Genomic DNA, 23,835 nt, shown 5'->3' on the forward strand with positions numbered 1-23,835 from the left:
TCCTAAACCCCGTATAGGTCATTTGTGTACATTCTGGAATAAAACTTTTTTTCTTTGGAGACTGCTGATTTGGTCAGCAAGCACAGCCCTTTTTTGTGCAGGATGTTAAGACTGAGGCCTAGAAGGGTTATGGCCCTTACCCAAGGTCTTTTAAACCAGGCGTGTCTGGCTCTGAAGTTTTTGGTGTTTTTTTGTTTTTTAATTTTTTAATTTTTTTAAAATTTTTAAATAGCCTCTTCACCCACCGTGGGGCTCAGACTCACAAACCCAAGGTCAAGAGTTCAGGCTCCACCGACTGAGCTAGCCAGGCGCCCCTGAAGTTCTTTCTGCTGTGTTTCCTTCATCTCCTAGGCACTGAGAATAGATTCAACTGACTTCCCTGTGTTCTGTCATGTCCTCTGTGCATGGGGCTGAATTTAACTGAATGGGGGCACAGGTTGAATGCCTCACCTCCCAGCCAAGGGTTCACTCATGCTCCCCTTTGGGCAGCAGGTGAGCCCTCCCCTGGGACATTTCATGCAGCCCTTTGTGAAGAATTCCTGGCTAGTTCCCTGTGGTGCCCTGGGTCTCTGCGGGATCTCTGCTATCTTGCCTTCCAGATGAAGGAGAAATCAGACATCTGCAGGGCTCCTCAGCTCCTCAGTGGTATGAAGAGCTTAGACTTCAGAAGTCCCGTGGATGTGGTTTTGAATTCCAGTTTAGCTCAGTTCCCTCATCTGCAGAGTGATGTAATGTTTTATTAGAGTGTCTGTAAGAATTCAGAAAAAAATGTGTCTGTCCCCATAGATGCTCCATAAATGTTCCTTGCTTCTTTGGACTCCTATGATGCATTAGACTTACCCTGGTCCCAGGTGACCTGTACCTGGGTGGTGGCCTCTGTCCAGAAGCCTGGCGTTCTGACAATGTGAGCTTTTGGGGAGCCCCAGAATCCCCAGGCCACGAGTGTTGGTTGGTTGGGTAAATCATTAAAGATCCCACTGACCAATTCTTCTGCAGCAGGGTTTGTTGGGAAGCCAGGTTGCAGAGGTAGCACCTGGCTAGGAGTGCCGGGCCTAGACATGGGTCAGCTAATGTGGCTGCGTTGTCTCGTCTGTCTCATCTGTGAGGGAGATATGAGCCACAGTTGACATCACCGTCCAATGAAAAGTGACTTTCCCAAGGTCACACACTGAGCCTCCTACTGCAAAACATGCTGCCAGCCTTTCTAGGAAGACATGAGAGGATAAAGGAAAGTTGGAGCAGGAAGGGACTTTCAGGTGCATGACCCAGCCCTCCGTTTGACAGATGGGGAAAATGAGGCCTGAGAAGGAAAAACTTGTCCAAGATAAGGGTGTCACAAAAAACTTGTGATGTTCCACAGTATTAAAAAAAAAAGATGCTTTTTCCACACCCTTGTGTTCTGTGCCAACCCTCCATTCACCCGAGATGAACAAGAATTCTCACACTCCAGGACTTGCCAAGCTCCTTCTGGGTACAGTAGGAGTTTCAAAGGTGGATTAGATAGGGCACCTGGGTGGCTCAGTCAGTTAAGCGTCTGACTCTTGATTTCGGCTCAGGTCATGATCTCATGGTTTGTGAGTTCAAGCCCCTCATCGGGCTCTGTGCCGACAGTGGGGAGCCTGCTTGGGATTCTCTGTCTCCCTCTCTCTGCCCTTCCCCCATGCTCATGCATGCTCTCTCTCTCTCTCTCTCTCTCAAAATAAATTTAAAAACATTAAAAAAAATTTTTTTTAAAAACAGTTTTTTGGGTGCCTGGGTGGCTCAGTCATTTAATCATCCAACTTTGACTCAGGTAATGATCTCATGGTTTGCATCGAGCTCTCTGCTGTCAGCAGGGAACTTGCTTTGGATCCTCTGTCCCCTTCTCTCTCTACCCCTCCCCAGCTTGTTCTCTCTAACCGTGCACTAAGTAAATAAACTTAGAGAAAAAAAGTCTTTTTTTTTAATGCTTATTTTTTTATTTATGTAAAACCGACTGAGCCAGTAGGCACTCCCCCCCAATTTTTTTTAAACAAACAAATAAATAAATAAGAGTTGGATTAGACATAACTTGACAGCTGAAACCCTTCTGTGAATGGAAATAAAACATGTCCTCACAAAAACACAACCTTGGGGAAGTGACTTTTCTCAGAGCCTTGATTTCCTTCCCTGGAGATGGAGCCTGCTACCCCGTGGCAGGTATGGTGAAACTGGCCAAGTACCCCACCTCAAGGGGGAGGCTGTTGAGGTGGGAAGACCTTTTGTTGGGTCATTTTGGGTGCACGGACAGTATAAACATATCCATGATGATCTTTGTCCCATGCTGAGCCATTTGGGGACCCAACTCTACTTGCCCCAGAGCTGGGTCAGTCCCAAATCCTCTGTAATCAGCTTGTGACTTCTGGGAGCTCAGCTTTACCCAGTGCCTCCTGGTCACGAGGTGTAGGGCCTAGAGCTCTTCTCTGGCTCCGAGGGTACAGGCATTCAGTTCCCCCTCCCCCAGGGCTGGCAGAGCTGGGGAGGCCTGGAACAAAGGGAGAAGTGTGCAGCATTGGCTTGGGACCTGCAGCCTCACCCTTCCCCCGCCTCACTCCTGGGCACGCAGGTGACAAAGCCACTCAGTTGGGTAACTGGCATCCCGGGGATGGTGGAGACTGAGAAGGCTCCTGGTTGGCCTCGTGGGCTCCCAGAGGCTGTGACCAGGCCGGCAGGCCCAAGCCTGCCCACCAAAACAAACCTCTGATTGTTACCTCCCTCCGTGGGAGGGGTGGAGTGGAGCCCAAGGCTCTGCCATCCGGCCACCAAGCCAGGGAGGCAGTAGCTAATGCATAAATGTTGGGGTTTTATAGTAACTGAGCAGGGCTCCCAGGCCTTGAACTCAGGGCAGAATGAGGGCAGAGTTCACCCTCTCTAAGACCTCGGCACCAATACCTTGCTGGCTTTCGCCTCCCTGGTGGCGGGGGGGGGGGGGGGCTTCAGCATCCTGAAAGGGGAGAGACCTCTTGCCACACCCAGCTTATGGAACCTTTGGCTACTGAGGCCTCAGCTGGACAGGACATCTGCCCAAATTTCCTAGCCCAGGGCTGGCCCACCACTGTCATTTGGGAGTCGGGTTGGGGGCAGAGGAAGGCATCCATCAGAAACAGCTCTACCATTTAACCTCAAGCAAGCTACACACCTCCTGTTGGAGCTTGTTTTCTCAAGTGCAGTGGGGGTCATATCCACCTCTCTGGGTCAGGTTGAGGATTTTAAAAAATTACAGAACTGGTGGAGTCAGTCATACAAAGCAAAAGAGTGAATGTTGTCTCCCAGTTGTAATGGTTTGGTGTTTACCCTCACAGACCTCTTTCTGGGCATGTGTATATATGTGCCTATAAATGTGACTTTTATGTGATTGAATCGCACTCTCTACATAGTTCTGAGCAGCCCATCCTGTTCGCCCACCACCCCTCAGAGGTAAATATTTACAGGTGTATTTGCTCTGCCCCTACAAGCCAAGTGCCATTGTACAAGTTCATTTTCTTCTCCTTCCTTACACAAAATGTATATCCTACACATTATTTTTCACCTTGCTTTTTCCCTTAACAGTCTGCCCTGACACTCCCTTCATCAACAGCTGCATAATATTCCATTACAGGCATATCCCACTGTGATTAAGCCATAGCACTCCCGTCACTTTCTTTCTTCATACCACTCACCGCCTGATGTATTTTAGGTATTTATTTTCTGCCTGCCCGCCCCCAACTAAAATATCAAGTTCCGTGCAGGCAGGGGTTTGGTGTAGTTTATTGCCGAATCCCCGTCAACTAGAATAGTGTTGGGAACGTGCATACAGGTATGATCTTCCCTTAGTAATGTATTATTAGGAAACCTTTCTTGTGGAGAAAAAGAGGTCTGAAGGGAAGGGGCTTTTTCAAGGTCATGCGAGTGCGGTGGGGGGGGGGGGGGGACGACTTGAACTTGTCTGCTGCCAGGGACCTCTGCATATTCCCGTGGTTTTACCAAATTAATTTCATCAAGGTCGAATTGGTGCCCGTCTCACTGCTGAATGGGTACCTGTCAGGGGTGTCGGTTTCTGCAGATGTCCAGGGCCTGACCAAGGCCCATGCACACAACCCTGCTTGTTTGCTTTTAACATCCCATTTTAGGACAAACACCTTTTTGGTTTTTTAGAGAGAATGATTCGGTTTTACCTGGAAGCCTTTGAAAATCCTGTGCAGTTCATGTGTTAGGTTTGCACATAGCCGTTCAGAGGACATAGGGCTTCAGGCAGAGATTGATGAACTTTTTCTGCTCTGTGGGCCATATGGTCCCTGTGTGCCATTGTAGTGCAAAAGCAGCTATAGACAATATATAAATCAATGAGTGTGACTGTGTTCCAATAATATGTTCTTAGTGGTCACTGAAATTTGAATTTGGTATCATTTTCATGTACCACAAAATATTAGTCTTTTTTTTCCCAGCCACTTAAAAATGTAAACTTCGTTCTTAGCTGGCAAGCTAGATTTAGCCAACAGACCATAGTTTGCCAACCTTGGCTTAGAGCAAAATCTACCCAAGTGGCCAAAGGTTTCTGAGCTCTGGCCTGGGCTGTCCTGGCTCAGACTGGCCAAGGCCCAAAAGTTTGTAGAATAGAATTTGACCTACATAGAAAGCACCAGGTAGAAACCTTGTTTCCTTCAGGGAGAGTACCCGGAAGCAAGGTGTGGGGGAGGACATGAGCAGGAAGGGCATAGGATTTGGCATCAGAGACCTCCTGCTGGAAGCTTCACAGAAGCCGAGGACCTTCTGATTATCCACTTTTTCCTCTCAGAGCCTCCCGTTTTCTCATCTGTGAAGTCAGAGTAATCTCTCCCCCAGCGTGTGTTCACGGTGATTTAAATCAGTACCCGCGAGCCCCTGGCATGGCGCCTAGGGCCTCACTGGTGCTGCCGGTACTGATAAATGCAGCAGCTCCCTCCTCTCCCCTCTGCTTTAAAGATTGATGAGTACCTTCTGTCCCCAGGGCCACCGTGGGGTGCATTGAAGGAAATGGCAAGAGGAGTAAATGCCTGAGGTCACCTGAAGGTTAGGCTTTGGAGGGGGTAACCCATCACTCTTCTTTGTGAAAAGACTTGGCAGGATGGAAGAGGTCAGAGAGTAAACTGCCAGTCAAGGAATCCAAAGAACTCAAGTCCCAGCCCTGGCTTTTGTTTTCTGACTATCCTGGGCCTCTGCCCTCTGACCTTAGGCTCCCCATCTGTCGCATAAGAGTGTTACAGGAATTCTGCAATTTCTTGGGCTTCTTTTTTTTTTTTTTTTAATTGTTTTTTTTAACGTTTATTTATTTTTGAGACAGAGAGAGACAGAGCATGAACAGGGGAGGGGCAGAGAGAGAGGGAGACACAGAATCTGAAACAGGCTCCAGGCTCCGAGCTGTCAGCACAGAGCCCGACGCGGGGCTCGAACTCACAGACCGTGAGATCATGACCTGAGCCGAAGTCGGACACTTAACCGACCAAGCCACCCAGGTGCCCCTCTTGGGCTTCTTTTTTAATGCCCAGAATTAAAAACAAACAGAACCATACACAAAATAAATAAAAAAGGAGCTGTTACAGATTCCATAATCCCCTCCCTCACCAACCCCTCCCGCCCTCCTTAGAACTGGGGACCAAGCCGTTACAAGCTCCCCATGTCCTAGGCTTCAGTGCACCTCCGAAAACCATGGGGAAGCTGTGGGAGGAGGCCAGGATGAGAACAATGTCTGGATCGTGCCAGCACTGTGACCCTCCTCCTGCAGAGAAGGCCCTGCCTCTGAATGGCAGTAGCCACATGCCCTCCCTCTGCCAATATTGACCAAGGGCCAAGCCCAAGGCTGGAGCACTGTGCTGAGGAAGGGCACACAGGCATGGGTCAAAAGGCCACAATGCTTAGCAAGTGATGTGACACGGCCGGTGCCATTTGGCATCCCGGCATGTAGGAGGAGAGGTCCTGAGGCTGACACCCTGGGAGGGGGAGAACCCTCAGTGGGCCCTGGGACCCTCACACTGGGATAGGGCTGGTCGGGGTGAGGGGGTGAGGACCTCCTCTGTGCTAGACTCTGAGCCTGGGCATTTGCTGACCTGAGAGGTCTATGGCGCTCCTAGGAGAGTCAGGATTTTTACTCTGCCTAATTTCAGAGATCTTTCCTCTCTGGTCCCGGGAGTTGTGAGTTACTGTTAGCCTGTTTCTCTGCCTCTCAGAGCTGATGTTCCAGTACTCATCAGAGGTTCGATAATGGCCGGGTTAAAATCTGTTAGGATGAGTACTGTTCTGGCGAAGTGGATACACGTAGAGCCTGTTTTGCCTGAGAGCTAAATTCCAAAGTGGTCTGTTTTACAAATGTTCTGTGCCATGCCCGACCCTGGGCACTCTGGCTGCAGAGCTGGGTAAGACCCAGGTCCCATTTTTAGGGAGTTCCCAGACTGGTGGGTGAACAGCAAATGGGTATTCCCAACTGCTAGAAGCCACAGCTAGAGACTGCAGAGGACATAAGGGCAAAAACCCTGGAAGAGTGTGGGATGTTCTAGAAGGTAGCCTCAGCCCCAGGGCGGTGATGGGCTGCTGGGGGTCACAGATCCCAAATATGTTGCTCCTCCACTCCTAAAGAAGGCCTCACAAGAAAGCCACAGCTGTGGGCTTTGTTCCCCTTCTCTTAAGTTTTCACCAAGCAGTTCATCAGCTTGGTACATAAATAAATATCTGTGGAATCACATGGAATGAATGATTCCATCATGGCATTTCAGTTGCAGCCACAGAGCTGGTGGGGACAGATGGTGCCCTGGTGGCCCAATTGAGGGTGGCTTCCCATTCTTCCCTGATTCAGCAAGCAAATGCTTGTCAGGTGAACCCTGCCAGGCTCCATGATGGCCACTGATACAGAACTTGACAGCAACTCCTGAGGGAAAGAACTCCAATCCCCGTTTCCTATGTGAGGAAACCGAGGCCCAGAGGCCTCCACATATCCCAACTCCCAAGTGAAGGGAAGCAGTTCTTGGACTTTCAGCCCAGGTCTCCTGGTTCTCAGTACAGCCGTGATCAAGCTGGATGTGGTGGGGGCAGCCTACCCAGGAGCGGGTGATGCTCCTCCCCCTGTGTCTCGCACCCAGCTGCACCCAGCTACACGGAGCGCTCCCTGTTTAATCCGGTGGAATCAGGCCCCTCTTCTTTCCCCTGCACACACTGTTCTGTCTACCTGGAATGCAGTCTTGCCGCTGCTTCCCCACTTGGCAGACTGTCTGCATGTCCTTCACGGCCCAACTCCAATGTCACCTCCTGGGAACCTATCTTTCGATTGTCCCCAGGCAAAATTAGAAGTCTCTCCCTCCAGGGCTCCCACAATGCCTTCCCCCACCCCCCTGTTGAAACTCAGACCACTCTGGCCTCTGCACTTGCTGGGGTACCTCTTCCTTGATGTTAGGACAGGGGCCTCTTTCATCCAGGGCCTGGAGCATGGGCCACTGAGCATTAGTCCTAGTGCAGCAGCCTGCCTGGGTGGCTGTGGATATAACCCAGGGCGTGGGTAGGCTGGTTTTCTAAAGTAGAGTTTGACCTTGACCTGCCCATGCAATTCCAGCCCAGGGGTTTGTCTTTGGCTCCCAGTAGCCCCTACTGCCAGAGGCCACAGCTGCCCAACAGGGCCCTAAGAGCAACAACTTCAGAGGCCCAGACACCCCTGGAACATCAGAGCCAGACTGAAAACGGGGTCTGCAATACGAGGACTTAGCTCTCACGGAGCCCCTGCTGCAGCGTCATTCATTCCTGTGCTACCAGCATGGCTCTTACAGATCCACGTTATCATCTGTATTATTTTTCACTTATATTTTTATCTAAATGCTTTGTTCTAAGTAATATGAAACCATGGGGCTTATACAAAAAATTCTTCTGAGTAGGTGACACATTCACATGGTTCAAAATTCAAAAACACACAAAAGGGGGTAAAATGAAAAGTCTCTCTTCCACCCAGCCTCTGCCATGAGGAAAGCTCCAGCATAGGAGGGATGTCCAGAGTTGGGCCAGGAAGGGGCCAGGTGGGCCAGTGGGAACGTGGTCTCAGCACTCATCTGATGAAGAATGGACACAGCCTGTGCACTCGTGCTAGCCAAAGCCTCTTTCTCTTTCTCCGCATCTGATGTGAGAACCTTGGCTTTTGCGATCGTTGGCCTGAAAGCTTCTAGGGAATGAAAAGACCATACTAGAAACCTGTCTGATTAACCATAAGCCCAGTGCTCTCTGTGAGGATCTTGAAGTCAGGGCTGCTTCGGGATTCTGTGGGGAAACTGAGGCCGAAGGCCATGGCCAAGCAGCTCTCCCCTCCACATGTGTGGCTCAGTGCTTCCCAACCTTCCCCCTAGCGCCCAGCCCCCAGCCCTGTGTGGTGCCCACAGTGAATGCCAGTTGCTTTGGTGCCCCTCCCCCAGTTCCATTCTTTCACAACCAATTAAGGGCCTGCCTCACGTCACATTTTGGCTTCTTTATTTTATTTTATTTTATTTTATTTATCTTACTTTATTTTATCTTATTTTATTTTTATTTTTTGATAGAGAGCACACAGGTGCACAGGGAAGGGGCAGAGAGAGGGGGAGAGAATGAATCTCAAGCAGGCTCCATGCTCAGCACGGAGCCTGACATGGGGCTCAATCCTACACGACCCTGAGATCGTGACCTAAGCCAAAGTCAACAGTCAGATGCTCAACCAACTGAGCCACCCAGGTGTCCCTTGGCTGTTTCATTTTATAAACCAGAAAAGAAGAGTCCTCTCCCTTTCTCCAGCAAGGGCATCTTGCTCACCTAGGGCTGTCCTGCCGGCCTCTTCCCTGCCTGTGGCCTTCATGCCCCAGGCTGCCATGGGACAAAAACCCACCACCCTTTTTCTCTCCCAGACCTTTGCCTGTTGAAACACCTTGGCCACGGGCACCTGGGTGGTTCAGTCAGTTAAATGTTTGACTCTTGATTTGGGCTCAGGTCATGACCTCAGGGTCATGGGATCAAGCCCAGTGTCCGGCTCCATCCACACTGAGTGTGAAGCCTGCTCAGGATTCTCTCTCTCTCTCTCTCTCTCTCTCTCTCTCTCTCTCTCTCCCTCCCCCCCCACTCCTCTCTCACACACTGTCTCTGTCTCTCTCTAAATAAATAAATATGAAAGAAAGAAAAGAAAGAAAGAGAAAGAAAGAAAGAAAGAAAGAAAGAAAGAAAGAAAGACCTTGGTCCAATACTCTTACTTGCCTGGTGTCCTGTACTTTTCCAAAGCACATTCCTTGCTGTTGTCATCTATGTCCAAATAACCCTGGGAAGCTCATGGTCTGCAGATGGTTGCCACGAAAGGCACAAGATAGGGAGTCAGGAGCCCTGAGCTCCAGTCTGGCTCTTTGCAGTCTCCTGAGTAATTTGGGACTTACTCTGCCTCTCAGGATTCAGTTTCCTGCCCCGTCAATGGAGGGAGGAGAGGAGAGGAAAGGGCAAGACCCCACCTCCAATGCTGACCGGCATGACTGTTCCCGTCTTGCACAGAAACAAACGAGGGTCCAAGAAGGAGTGAGGATGGGCGACAGCCTGCTGGAATTCACAGAACAAGTAGCAGGGGGGGCTAGAATCAGAAGCCAGCACTCTCTGGTCCAAATCTAGGGTGCTTCCCCCTACCTATGCAGCTCCTCCCACATAATTTGGCCCCCATTGTTTAGGAGAGTTGATTCCTGGGCTTCCCAAACAGTCTAGAGCCACCTGGACCCAGGGCATGGCTCCACCAGAGGAATGAGACTCCGGAGTGCCAAGACCTGGCTGCAAAGAAAGAAGACCCTAATTCCCCTCTCTCCCCAGGAATGAGTCTGGCCGGCCCAGTGTCTAGAAGTCAGCGGAGCTGGTTCAGGCATCTGAGATCAGGAAGTGGCCGAGTTTCCTGGGAGAAGGGCTGGTGTGGTGCCAGGAGTCAGGCCAGATATCCGAACGAGGGAACCAGCCCATGGCCTGCCCTGTAGTAACCTGGGCCCAGACATGCCTGTCACAGTATGGTTTTTTTTCTCTGCAGAAGCTGACCGGCCGCCTCATGCTGGCCGTGGGAGGGGCAGTGCTCGGCTCCCTGCAGTTCGGCTACAACACTGGAGTCATCAATGCCCCCCAGAAGGTGAGTGCCGTGCCTTTCTTGGATTATCAACACCAGCTTGCTCTGCTGCACACTGCACACCCCACATCCCACATGCTCACCCTGCCTGTTGGGTGTCAGTCGTTCACATCAATTCACCATCTGCTCCCACCAGCCAATTATTCTGGCCCCGAAAAGGTCAAAAACCCTTGGCTTTGGCCTTGGAATCTCAGGGCTGCAGAATCACGGGGTCTTTATAAGTCATTTTGACCAACCTCGCACCCACACGGACATTTCTAATAATCAAAACAATGCTTGGTGTGATGATGCTCCATTTACATAACACTCTGGGATTACATAGGGCTTTGTGGTGCTTACCTCACTTGCTGCTCACAGTGCTCTATAAGGCAGGCAGGCAACAATCGGCTAGCGCTCCCCTCCTGCAGGTGGGAAGAGTGGCCAGAGAAAGGAAACCTGCCCAGTATCCCCGCAACTAGGCAGGGATGGAGCTGGTATCCAACCCTAGTCTGCCATGGAGCCCTCCAGACCAGGTGCTCCTACCACCCTCCCTCGTAAAGCATCCTGTTCCACGTGGAAACAGCCTCCTTCCCCTGGAGGCCCAGCGCCAGTCACATCAAAAATGGTGTCTTATCCTAGGGAACCAGAGGGATTAGGGGTCTGCTGGCAAGAAGGCTTGCTTCCTTCTCGCAGCACATCCCAGATCCGTCCTCACTTGTTCCTTCAATGTCAGGACTGGGAGGGTCCCCCGTGATCACCCCCAGCTCAGCCCACCTGCTTTAGGAAGGAGAGAAGATGAAAGGGGTCAAGGGGCAGGACAGGATACTGTAAGGAGTCCCTTCTCTATACCAGCCCTTTCGCATATGTTTATGAGGTTGGGTGGTGAGTCCCCATCTCATAGACCCAAAGACTGAGGCCCTGGACAGATGAAATGACCAACAGGCTCAAGGTCACATAGCTAGTGAATGGTGGCTCCAGAAGCCAGACTCGGTTTCCACCACCACAGGCTATCTTCTTGATCAGTTGCCACGTCAGTTGGAAAATCTGTACCTTCCTGGGGAGGACGAAATGAGAGTGGACAGTCCTGTCGGGACCACATTCATTGTGCAGAAGGGGAGGCTAGAGAGTGAGTGTGGCTGGGTCCCGAGGCCCAGTGGCCTGTCTGGGGGAACTGGGAGTGTTGGGAGTCAGAGCTGTCCTCCTCCAAATAGGCAGAGGGTGGCTGTGAGGGGCCACGCCTGATGCCCGGGAGCAGGTCACCAGGAAGGCCTGGCCTGCTGAGTCATGCTCAGCTGCAGCGGAGGTGACGGGACTTTTCCAAACTCGTCTGAAATGGCTCCCATGCTTGGAACAGCACCAAGCCCTGCTTTAGCTAAGTGCTCTGAGCAACTCTTGCCAAGGTGCGTGCCTCGACACTGACTCCCTTTGGGAATCTACAGATGGAAATCCTGCAGTCTTAGAGGGAGGTTGAGTTCTGCACTTGTGGTGTCCTGGACGCTCCTGACACTCCCGATTCTGATGTAATTGATCTGGGATGCTGTTTGGGCATGGAATGTTTAGTGCTCCCCTGCTGATCCTAATGTGTGCCCAAAGTCCAGAGCTCCTGGATTAAGTGATGTCTCGACCTGTCACCTAGTGAATTAATTAGAGAACGAGGACTCTAAGATCAGGATAGAAGAAGTGTTTTCCAGAAACAGAACAGGGATTGGTACGCAGAGGAGAGAGGCTCGTGTGTCTGTAGGGTGAGTGGGAGGAGAAAGAAGGCTGGGGAGGCCAACAGGTAAGCCCAGGCCTGACTACAAAGGGCGTCGTGGGTAGATTTCATCTACAAAATCTCAGCCACTGGCATGGCAGGGCACCATCAGGACGGGCACGTAGGCACCAAAGAGTCGGCCAAGCTAGGAGTAGGGACTTCAGAGTGAGGACAATAGGGACTCATTGAAGAGGACAGATATGATCAGATTTGCATTTTAGGGAAAGGATTCGGGCATCTGGGCGGTGGGAGGGATCTGAGAATGGGAAATGAGAGACCAGGAAATAGCAAGAAAGCTGCTTTGGAATAGGGATAGGAAAACAAACACCATGCAGGAAGAATGGGCAGGGTTTGGTCATCAGTTCAGTGTGAGGATAAGAGTGGGGTTTAAAAAGGGCTTCTAGGGGCGCCTGGGTGGCTCAGTTGGTTGACCGGCCAACTTCAGCTCAGGTCATGATCTCGCGGTCCGTGAGTTCGAGCTCCGCGTCGGGCTCTGTGCTGACAGCTCAGAGCCTGGAGCCTGTTGCAGATTCTGTGTCTCCCTCTCTCTGACCCTCCCCCGTTCATGCTCTGTCCCTCTCTGTCTCAAAAATAAATAAAACGTTTAAAAAAAAAAAAAAAAAAGGGCTTCTAGGGGCACCCGGGTGGCTCTCAGTTAAGTGCCTGACTCTTGATTGTAGCTCAGGTCATGATCTCACAGTTCGTGAGATCAAGCCCCACATCAGACTCCACACTGATGGTGCGAAGCCTGCTTGGGATTCTCTCCCTCTGTCTCTGCCCCTCTCCCCCTTCCATGCTCTCTCAATAAAAAAACATTTAAAAAAAAATGGCTTCTAGGTTTCTGGCTTGGGCAATATGGGATCTGGAGGAGCAGGTATGGGAGGAATAATTGATAGGTGCCTGTGGGACATGTCAGAACTGAGGTGACACATTTGGAGATGTACAGGAAGCACTTGGACATGGGGGTCTGTTTCTCGGGCGTGTGGTCAGCTGGAGAAAACCTGAGTGCTGGTCACTGGTATCCAAATAGCAGGAGAGGAAGATGTGCTGGAGAGACTGGAATGAAAAGAGAAGGAAGAGTCAAGTAGGAGGTGATGGATGAGGTGAAGAAGGAGTGCTGTCAGGTGCCCCAGAGGTTAACCTGGACAAGTCAGCCCCATATTGCTGAATGCCAAAGACTGGATGGTGACCCTGTGGTGACCAAAGTTTGACTGGGTGAAGCCATGTGGGTAGAAACCTCCCTCCAGCATGTTGAGGAGGGAGGAGGGCATGGGAAAGATTAGAGATGGCTCTTCCAAGAGACTTAGTGGAGAAAGAAGAAAAGGGGGTGGTGGTTGCAGGGGTCATCTGGCTGGGATGCTTTTTCCCATGCGAAGACTTCATTTTTAAATGCGCTGTAAGGAATCACCAGAGGGGGTGGGGGTGAGCTGGGGAGAGGTCTCAGGACTCAGGGGCTGCTGGAGCAGAGGCACCAGGGTGGCACTGGGCGGGGAGGGCCCGAGATTCTTCTGAGGCTGTAGATGCGGACAAACCCACAGTGAAGTTCTCAGGTTCTCGGTGCCTCCCGCCTAATCAGAGACAGACGGAAGGGGAGAACAGCTGAGAAGGATGGGAGGGGCAGCTGGCCGGGGCGTCTAGCAGGCCTGGTGGGCGGCACAGAGGGCATTTCTGGGAGCATTTGTGAACACCTGTCCAGAGATCACTTCAGGAGCCAGGCAGCGAGGCCCAGAGTGGCCACAGTTGATTGTGCACACACTGAAATGGAGTGGTGTTTCCAGGGTGTGCGCTCGGGCTCCCCATGTTGCAGACACTTCTCGAAAGCCTGGTCATAGTCCTTCCAGGCAGGGGCGGGTTCAATGTGATAAACTTAAGCTGCGAAGAGGGGATAGGATGACACAAGGGTAAGGGTGACGAGCACAGTGACTCAGCCCTGCCTCAGCCCTGCGGACACTTTCGCTTCACAAGGTCTACAGGCTCTATCCCAGACAGTGGGAGGTGGGGCAGGGGTGGAGCTGTGCCAAGGTCTGCGCACTCGGGGAGACCCCTGGGAAGATCCAGAACATAGTTAATGGAGAGCTTCTGGGTGCCACTGGAGAAAGAGGAAGGCAGGCTTATGCAGAGGGGGCGGGGGCAGCCTTTCAAGGGGCAGGTGGCCCAGGCACTGGGGACATGCGGTGGCAGAAGTGTTGCACCCACACACCGACAGCCCCTGTCTGTTTAGGACTGTTAGGAAGCTGCCCTGGGCTGGCCGGGTCGGCCTGCTTTCCTGAGGAGCCTGCACCTCACTAATGGTGAGGATGCCAGAAGCTGGGGCTCCTACATAAAAAAGGCCCCAAAGGGCTTCCTCCTGGAAGTGGTTAATTAATCATAACATTATCTTAAATGTTTACAGAGCACCTCCCCATAAATCTTCTCCTCATGGCCACCCCACAAGGTGGGTGGGGCTGGGTTATCTTGCCTTCTTATAAAGGAGGAAACTAGGCTGATGAGGTCACCTGGAAAGTGAGAGGCTGAGCTACGGCTGGCCTCCAGGCTTCACCAGGGAGTGATGACCACATCCCTGTGACGCCCCTGCCAGGCCTCCTGCCTTCTGGGGAGGAAGGAGGAGGGAAGCCCAGCCACAGAGACAGCAAATAAATGAACAAGGCATCCTGACCACCATACTGGGTGGAGAGAACGGCCTCTCCCTTCCCCAAATGGCCGAGTTGCCAATAGAGATGACTAAAGGCCATTTAGAAACCATGAGTTCCTGGCCAAGGGACAGTGTCAGGCATGTCTCAGAATGAAGCATCCTCAGAAGCCAGAGTTAGGGCTGGAAGGGGCCTGATGGTCCACTGGTTTAACATGCCTTATTTGACAAAGGAGGAACTTGGCCTGGAAGGCAGGCGAAGTCTGCCTGAGATGACCCGGCTTGTGAGCGAAAGTACTAGAGGCCCACTTCTCAGCCCAGACTTCTGCCCACTGGGGCTGCACTGGGCTCCAGTCTCTGGGTAGCCTCTCCTTATCTCTGTCAAGATCCAGAGAGTTCTGGGGCGCCTGGGTGGCGCAGTCGGTTAAGCGTCCGACTTCAGCCAGGTCACGATCTCGCGGTCCGTGAGTTCGAGCCCCGCGTCGGGCTCTGGGCTGATGGCTCAGAGCCTGGAGCCTGTTTCCGATTCTGTGTCTCCCTCTCTCTCTGCCCCTCCCCCGTTCATGCTCTGTCTCTCTCTGTCCCAAAAATAAACGTTGAAAAAAAAAATTAAAAAAAAAAAAAAAAAAAAAGATCCAGAGAGTTCTGTGTTCCCTCTGGCCTTCACCCATCTCCACTAATACAGACCCTTACAGCTTACTGTGTAAGTGCACAGAAATCAGAATTCGATTGTTTCTTATAATCACCTCGTTAGGTACACACTATAATCCCTGTTTTATAAGAAACTGGGACACAAAGATGTTAAGCGACTAACTAAACCAAGGACACACAGCCAGGAAGTGGCAGAGCTGGGATTGGAATCCAGGGAGTCTGGCTCCAGTCTGCATCCTTGACCACCGTAGAAGGAATGGCAACTATACTACAGTCAGATGGGCACTGAAACACCCTTTCACACACCTATAACTGCTACCCAGCTGCCCCCTCTTACTCTGACTTCCAGGCCAAATCAAGCTCAGTCATGTACAGACATCTCAACGGTTTCCCACACGTGGTTGCACAATTTTCTTACACCATTACAGCCCTGTCATAGCTACATCATCCATCGCTTAAGCCCCTCGAATTCATGGCTTGTTTATCAATTAATGACAACTCTTTCTACCCCTAGCCCTGTGCTGGGACCTAGTGACACAGATGAATCGGATGTCTACCGTGTTGAAATGTAGTCTAGAGGGAGCACATGTTTCCCTGTAGTTAGCTCTTGGGGCAACAACGGACAGAAGCATGGATGGAAGCGTGGGCAGGCTCCGGGAGTGGAGAAGGGAGAGGGAGAAGGTACCTGGCCCACAGAGCAGGGTTCTTCTCAACATTCACCTTTGGGGCCAGATAGTTCTTTGGTGCTGTGGGAGGCCGTCCCATGCATTGTAGGATGTTTAGCAGCATCCTTGCCAGCACAACAACCAAAAATGTCCCGACATAGCCAGATGTCCTCTGCAAAGCCACACTGCCCATGTTTGAGAGCCACTGCAGTGAGAAGGAGGGGTACTTTCAGGAAGGCTCTCCAGAGGAGTGTTTGTGTATTCTCTGAAACTCACCAGGGAGAAGGCAGAGGAGCAGCACAAGCGAAATTGCAGCAATGTGGGGTGCCTGGGTGGTATGGGGGAGTCACTGTGTGGGGGTGGGAGGGGGCAGTGGGGAGCCAAGAAGGGCTGGGAGCAGGGCTCCTGCAGGGACATGAAGATCTCTCTGCCAGCAGGGGAGACTCTGGAGATCAGGGACCAGTGAGGAGGCCAGGGTGAAGGCCTGGCCTGGGTTTAGAGAGAAACCATGCCAGGGCTGTTCTGGAGAAGCAGCATGGGTGGTAGGAACCTCTCCTGTGGGCTTGGGGCCCAGCTTCCAGTTCCGTCTGGCTGCCTGGGCCTCTTCCCCAGGCTCCAAGGAGGGGCCCCAGGGGACCCAGCAGGTGGAGCTATCTGTCTAACACCACCTGTAGCATCTGCTCTGAACTCTCAGCTGACCCTGGGGTGTGGCTGAAAGTTGCTATGGAGACATAAACTCTGGGCTGAGGGAGGGTAGCTGTGGGGGAGGGGATAGCAGGGAATAGGAAATCGTGGTCAAGGCCGGGCTGAGGGACTGAACTGGACAAGCTGGCCCTTTCCTCTTTCTAACTGGAGCTCAGAGCTTAGGTGGCTCTTTAACCCTTTCGCCCCCCAGTAACATCTGGGAGAGAGAAGAGAAGCTGAGGTGGGAGCTCTAACTCTCCCTCACAGGATGATCTAGAAGACCCTGGGTTGGAGGAGTCTACACAGAAGGATGTTGAGACCGGCCGGGGGTTCTGAAGCATACCCCTTCTCTTGGCAGTAATCTAGAATTCTAGATCAAGGGTTGGCAGGGAGGCCAGGTCCAGCTAGCAGCTGATTTTGTATGGCTCATGTGCTAAGAATGGTTTTTACGTTTTTAAAGGGGGGAGAAAATTACGTTACATTGAGACGGGGGAAGAAAAATAAGCAACTGTGGCCATATGTGGTCAGCAGACCCTAATATTTTCTGTCAAGCCTTTTACATAAATTTTTTTAGCAATCTTTGCCCTAAACTTTGACTTGTATGCTCCCTGCTGACAGGGAACTCACTACCTGTAAGGTAGACAGTCTCCTCCTCTGAAGCCTAGAAAGCTTTTCTTCCCCGAGGTGAAGCCTGTGCCCTGGGGCTCTGCAGACCTGCTGGGTTTCTCTATGAGTGGGGCAGCCAGGCAGGGTCTGAAGAAAGACTCCTTGAGGCAGGGCCCTAGATCCTTCAGGTCTTTCTTGCACTATAAATTCCTTAGGATAATGCTATATCTTTGGGCACTTTAAAAATGGAAAACTCTGTCCTTAATGCTCCTCTGAAGATGGCAGCTTCTCTCCTTGAAAGAACAACAGTGACTTAAGTAACCGCTTATTCTGTATGCTGGGCAGCAGACTGTGCCTCATGCCCAGGCCCTCACTACAGACACTGCCCAGACACAGAGGAAGTCAGAACTTCCTCTGCAGACAGGCAGACGTGTGGTCCTTCTCCCACAGTTGCCCGGGTGGGGAGAGGGAGGAGGGGGATTCCCAAGGAGTCAGATGTGATGTAAGCCTCCCGCCACTGCCACCCTCTCGAGAACTGCTGGGATGAGGAATAGCTTTTACTGGGAACCATCCAGTCTAAGGGATCTCAGCAGCCCAGAGGAGGTCTGCTTCACCACGCTGGCTCCTACAGTGTCACTAAGCAGGCATCTGCCCTCTAGGGTCAATGTGGGGTGATTGGACAGAGATCCTTCATAGCCCTCAACTCCTGAGAGTCTGATGCCATGGTGGTCCCCCCTCAAGCTGACTAGGAGCACCCCCCACTTCTGCCCAGCATGCATGCACTCACACAGACCCTTGGTGGGTAGAGAAGTTGGGAATAGGTTGGGAAGGGAGCAGAGATACAGACAGATCTGGCTAAACCTGATGCATTTGCTGTGCAGGGCTCCATGGAGAGTAATTAATCATGGGAGGCAGAATCATTTGGGTGAATGGGAGGAGTCAGGAGGAGAATCCGGGTGAGACCTAGGGCAGGTGCTGTACAGGCAGAGAATAGGATAGATGAAGAGGGCGAACTGACCGGGACCTAGTGACTGATTGGATGTGGGGCGGTGGCAGGATCAAGGGTCTTCCAGCCTCGTGAAAAGCATGTGAGGTGGGAGGGAGCACGGGAGTGGGAGCTTTCAGAAGCACCAGCCAGGCCTCAAACATGAGCCAGGGTTGTGGAGGCTGCCGGTGACTGTGTAGTGGAGACTGGGTCTGTGGGATCCTTCGGAGGAAGAAGGCTCTTCTTTGCTTAGGGGCACTCAGCCAGTGCTAGGGTGGATGTTGAGGGCAGGGACTGGGTGGATGGTGACCCCAGAACTTGTCCCCACGTAGGGTTCTTCCCATTCTCCAGGGACTCCCTGCCTTTCCTGGGCCAAGGGCCAGTTCAGCCCCACGTGGGGCATAGACCCCCAGATCAGAAGGCAGGAACTCACTGTGCAGCCTCAGCTTGGCCAGGAAGTGCTGCTGGGGATGGAAAGGATGAGCCTGAGGCCAAGGTGAAGGTGAAGGGGGCTGGCTATTCCCCGTTATGCATGCCCATAAAGAGGTCTGATCTGAGTAGCAGGGGAGCTCATGAGCCATTGAGGAGCTACCTCTCAACAAGGTTTGGTCCCTCTCACTTGTTACCACAAGCAGCACACTTCGCTGGGGGAAGGGAGCCTCTGGGATTGTGGTCCTCTTACTGGCTGCCTCAACATCTCCAGCCAGCCCCAAGAAGAGGGTTAAAGACCCGAGCAGCCAGAACAGAAACCTCAGCCTCACATCTTTAAGCTCCTTTAGGTAGAAAGCCCTTACTCAGCCCTTGTTGACTCTGCACACAATTCAGGCAATTCCATTAGCTGACTTCTTGGCAAAATTTAAATTGGATGTGGAGACTTCTCTTGAGACAGCATCTGAACCACAGGGGTGTGGAGGAAGACCCTGAGAACTACAGAATGCATCAATTAAAGGCCATCTGGGGCAAACACCTCTTCCTGCCCCCGTGGAGAGCCCCAAGGGCAGCAGAGCGAGAGTGACGAAGGGAGAAAGATTTCCACCCTGATGATGGGTCCTTAGTGGGGCAAGCGTCATTTATCTGGACAGTCCCCTTATCCAGGACAGCCTGTTCTCTGCAGGGCCTGATAAATGGACCATTACTGCTCCCAACCAGTCCTCCTCTGGGGTTGGTTTTATCCCTTGAAGAACACAGCACTTTGTTTTGTTTTGTTAAAATCTGCCTTCTTTCTGCCCCCAGCAGAAGCAGGGGCTCCCAGGAGGAGAGCCTAAGGCCCTCTCTTCATTCACTCACCAGGCATCCCTGGCACCAGCTCTGGGACAGGTCCCAGTGTGAATCCACTAGGGTCCCTGCGCTCAGGGAGGACACACTCCTGGGAGCCTTTGAGCTGGATCTCAAAAGGTTTCAGCATGGTAAGGCAGGATGGGCCTTCAAGGCAGAGTAACCATGAAGAGCATGAAAATGAGGCCGAGAGCAAAGGTAGAGATGGTGTTAGGTGGGGAGGTCAGACTGATACCTGGCAGGAGCCTTGATTTTGAATGATGGGATGCAGGGTTGGTTGTACTTTGTCAGTGGTCTGACTGCCCTTGGGTCAGTACCAGAACATGGTGGGGTCCCTTGGCTCAGTGAACGTGCCAGGAATCATGTAAGCACTCTACGTTTCATTACTCCCCTGCAGCATGATGAAATAGATATTGCTGATGTCGCCATTTGAGATGAAATAATTTGCCCTCGGTCCCAGTTGAGATAAATGGTGGAGCTGGGATCTGAACTCAATTGTTATCCAGGTTCCTAACCCCTACACTCTGTCTGGCTTCCTTGGGACATAAGATCTTTAGGTCTGCCTTCCTCCTCTCCCCATTCCTGTGTCAATCTGTCCTCACCCCCTAGAGCCCGGCCTCTGTCAGGTGTCTCCAGACTTGGGACAGATCATGGCAGCAGGGCAGGAAGAAGGTAGAGGCCAAGGACCCGTTGCAACTGTGCGGCCAGGCCCAGCATACTCGATGAGCATTCCTGGGACCAAGAGCCTCGTTCTCCCCTTGGCAATTATGGCTTACCCACCGCATCCTTTCTGCTAGACCCCTGGGGCTTGGGAGGATTAGAGAGGTTCAAGGGCAGTGGCATGCAGGTTGTGTAAGAGGCTGCATACTGCTGCGTGCACATGAACTTGCAGCATGCATGTGCAGAGGGGTGCCAGGATGGGCTAGCTACGCAAGTTTGAGCTGCAGGTGGTTGAAGGGAAAGAGGGACATCCAGGTTTGTGACTGGCTGAAGCCAGGAATATTCAGATCGTGTGAGCACTAGTATGTGTGTGTGATGGTGCATGTACACAGGAAGCTGTTTCTGGGTATGTTGGGCCTGTGCCCAGCTACGCATGTGGCTGGGTGGGTCTGGGCAGTCCCGTGGCACTGGGTGTGTGTCTGTGTTGCCTTAGAGTAGGGTGAACGTGCTCAGGCAGAACCGGTGGATCAGGTAAGGCCCTCCGTTGGGCGGGGGCGGGGGTAGTGGGCAGGCCTCTAGGACAGGTGTTTCCAGTTCCTGGAACTGCTTCCTTGTCCTTAGCTTTCCCCATGCCTCCCAGCTCGGCACCCTGGAGAGGGAAGGAGGCCATGGGTCCTTCAGGGTGTAACTCCCACAAATCGCTGGGCCTGGGGGTCAGAAAGCAATTTGCGCAAGTCTCTGGAGCATGTCTTATGTGCAGGTTGGTCACAACAGGCCCTGAGCGTGAAGTCCATGAGCCTTCCCTTCATCCCAGAGCGTCTGGAACGTGGAACCATCTGTCCAGCTGTATTTCCTTCCCAGCAGGGGTTTGGGGACAGGGCCCAGGTGGCCAGAGCCTAGCACCTTAGGCACTTTGAAGAGAAAAGGGGCAAGTGGGAAGAAGCACTTTCTCCCTGAACCTGTCTCTGCTCTGCGCCTGAAGTTCCACCATTGGTCATTTGCTGTCCACTCCAGCAAGTTCTGTGGAACATGAAACCATAGAGCACTGGAAACCACACCTGGGGGAAGCAGGAGAGCTGGTGCCACTCTGGAGATGGAGCCCATCCCCTTGTTTCTCACCTGGGGAAACTAAGGCCCACAAAAGGGAGGGACTTGGCTCAATGACATGCAGTGAGTTTGGGGTCTGGCCGGGTGCTGGGCCCTCTTTGAGGGGGCAGTGCAGTGCAAGGGGAAAAGGAGGCTGGGTCCCAGCCGACTCAACAGGCTGCTTCCCCCACTGCAGGTGATTGAAGAGTTCTACAACCAGACTTGGATCCACCGCTATGGGGAGAGCATCTTGCCTACCACCCTCACCACGCTGTGGTCCCTCTCCGTGGCCATCTTCTCTGTAGGAGGCATGATTGGCTCCTTCTCTGTGGGCCTTTTTGTTAACCGCTTTGGCCGGTGAGCAGAAGGGGTCCTGGCCCTGGCCAGGGCATCCCAGATGGGAGTGGGGGAGACTTCCCTGCCTGTTCAGGGTGTTGCCTATGACCTAGCCCCTGGGAATCTGGGGAGATCCAGGCACCCACCTGACCTGTGACCCCACCCCCAGACGGAACTCAATGCTGATAATAAACCTGCTGGCCGTCCTGTCCTCTATGCTCATGGGCTTCTCGAAACTGGCCAAGTCCTTTGAGATGCTGATCCTGGGCCGCTTCATCATCGGTGTGTACTGTGGCCTGACCACAGGCTTCGTCCCCATGTATGTGGGGGAGGTGTCCCCTACGGCCCTCCGTGGGGCCCTGGGCACCCTGCACCAGCTGGGCATCGTTGTTGGCATCCTCATCGCCCAGGTAAGCTGGGGCTGGGTCTCCTTGCCCAGCACTGCCCCCACCCCACAGCTTTGGTGGCTCTCCTGTGTCCAGATGACACCCTGATCAGAGTTGTCAGCCAGCCTTCCACAGCCCCGCAGCAAGGGATAGCCTCGGGCACACACCCTAGTAGGCACAGGCCCCAGAGAGCACTCTTGTCACTCACAGTTCCGCCAAGGCCTCCCTGGTTTGAGCGCAAGTCCCAGATGACTTGGCCCTTCTGGTCCCAGCCTCGTGACCTGTCCTTCCCCTGGGGAGCCAGCCACAGGGAAGCCCCCTGGGACCTCCACATGCCAGGTTCTCTGCTGCCTGCAGGCCTTGAGGCCTTCCTTGTATACACTACCCTCTCTCTAGAAGGCTTTCCCTTTCCCCTCCCCAAAGTTGTCCCGCCGCAGAGTGACAGCCCCTATGCCATGTGCCATTTGTCCTCCCACTTATGCTGTGAGGTTGGTCCTCCTTTCTTCATGTGACAAATGAGGACACTGGGGTAAAGCGGCCGCTGACACCACGGAGGCCACTGGGTGGGGCGGGGCCCGTGTGGGGGCGGGGCTAGGGCGCTCAGGGCGGCTTTCCCCACCCCTGCTGCCCGCAGGTGTTTGGCCTGGACTCCATCATGGGCAGCGAGGAGCTGTGGCCCCTGCTGCTGAGCGTCATCTTCGTCCCGGCGCTGCTGCAGTGCGTCCTGCTGCCCTTCTGCCCCGAGAGCCCCCGCTTCCTGCTCATCAACCGCAACGAGGAGAACCGGGCCAAGAGCGGTACGGGCGGGGCTCTGCCCTCTCCCCAGCCCCCCTCCCGCCCCGTCCTCCTTCCTGCTCTGAGCCACCCCCACCTTCCCTCCGGTCCCCCCAGTGCTGAAGAAGCTGCGCGGGACGGCTGACGTGACCCGCGACCTGCAGGAGATGAAGGAGGAGAGTCGGCAGATGATGCGGGAGAAGAAGGTCACCATCCTGGAGCTGTTCCGCTCGCCCGCCTACCGCCAGCCCATCCTCATCGCCGTGGTCCTGCAGCTGTCCCAGCAGCTGTCGGGCATCAACGCTGTGAGTGCCCCTCACCCACCCTTTCCTTTGGGCCCAGCCAAACCCCGTGGTCAAGTGTGTGCTGTGAACAGATCCCAAACTTAAAACAGACAAGCCCCTTCCAATGGAGCAGCTTTCCTTCAGAACCAAAACCCAGACATGTCCCCTTCATTCTACACTCACCCGTGTCCCACACCCACAGCGACGGAGGTGGGGAAAGAGCCACGGCACCTGGCCAAGTCCCAACAAATTCTCTGTCCCTTAGGTTTTCTATTACTCCACAAGTATCTTCGAGAAGGCGGGGGTGCAGCAGCCTGTATATGCCACCATTGGCTCCGGCATCGTCAACACAGCCTTCACTGTCGTGTCGGTGAGTCTGCGTCATTGCCCACCGCCGGTCAGCTGCCAGGGTCCAGCTCAGGGTGGCCCCAGGGCCTTGTGACTGAACGGCAGCATTTACTGCAAGCCAAGCAGTGTGTCAGGTTCTTCCTGAGTGCTGTGTCGTCTCATCCTCACAAACCTGTCAAGTTCATTACTCATATCAAACAGCCCATGACACTGATGCTCAGAGAAGGGCAGCGGCTTGCCCAAAGTCACAGCCAGGATGCTCCGCTGTCTGGCTCTCTGGGGCTGGCTCTCACCCCCTGTCCTGCTGCCTGGAGTCAGCTCTCTGCCCCTCAGATCCTATGTGGTCCTTAAGCTGAGCCCCACGGAGGAGGCAGTGCTGTTTGGCTTTCTCAACACTTGGGACAAGCCTCTAGATGGGGGGCGGGCGTGGTCAGAGAGGCACTAGGAGGGGGTGGCACTGACTCTGTCTCTGCCCGCAGCTGTTTGTGGTGGAACGAGCCGGCCGGCGGACCCTGCACCTCATAGGCCTGGCTGGCATGGCAGGCTGTGCTGTGCTCATGACCATCGCGCTGGCACTGCTGGTGAGTTGCTCCGCTCTGGGAGACAGCAGGGGTTGGGGG

The 23,835-nt window shown here is 53.2% G+C and overlaps 1 protein-coding gene across 1 annotated transcript in view; it reads left to right on the forward strand.

The window, feature by feature from the left end:
* Positions 1-23,835, forward strand: part of SLC2A1 (solute carrier family 2 member 1) — a 29,227-nt gene that overhangs the window by 2,530 nt on the left and 2,862 nt on the right. The window contains exons 2-8 of the mRNA XM_047872914.1: positions 10,022-10,117; positions 21,284-21,444; positions 21,593-21,833; positions 22,444-22,606; positions 22,701-22,888; positions 23,133-23,237; positions 23,695-23,796. Of these exons, the coding sequence (XP_047728870.1) occupies positions 10,022-10,117; positions 21,284-21,444; positions 21,593-21,833; positions 22,444-22,606; positions 22,701-22,888; positions 23,133-23,237; positions 23,695-23,796 (1,056 nt within the window). The remainder of the gene's footprint in view (positions 1-10,021; positions 10,118-21,283; positions 21,445-21,592; positions 21,834-22,443; positions 22,607-22,700; positions 22,889-23,132; positions 23,238-23,694; positions 23,797-23,835) is intronic.

This window comes from Prionailurus viverrinus, chromosome C1 (assembly GCF_022837055.1).
Source record: "Prionailurus viverrinus isolate Anna chromosome C1, UM_Priviv_1.0, whole genome shotgun sequence".
NCBI classification, from domain to species: Eukaryota; Metazoa; Chordata; class Mammalia; order Carnivora; family Felidae; genus Prionailurus; species Prionailurus viverrinus.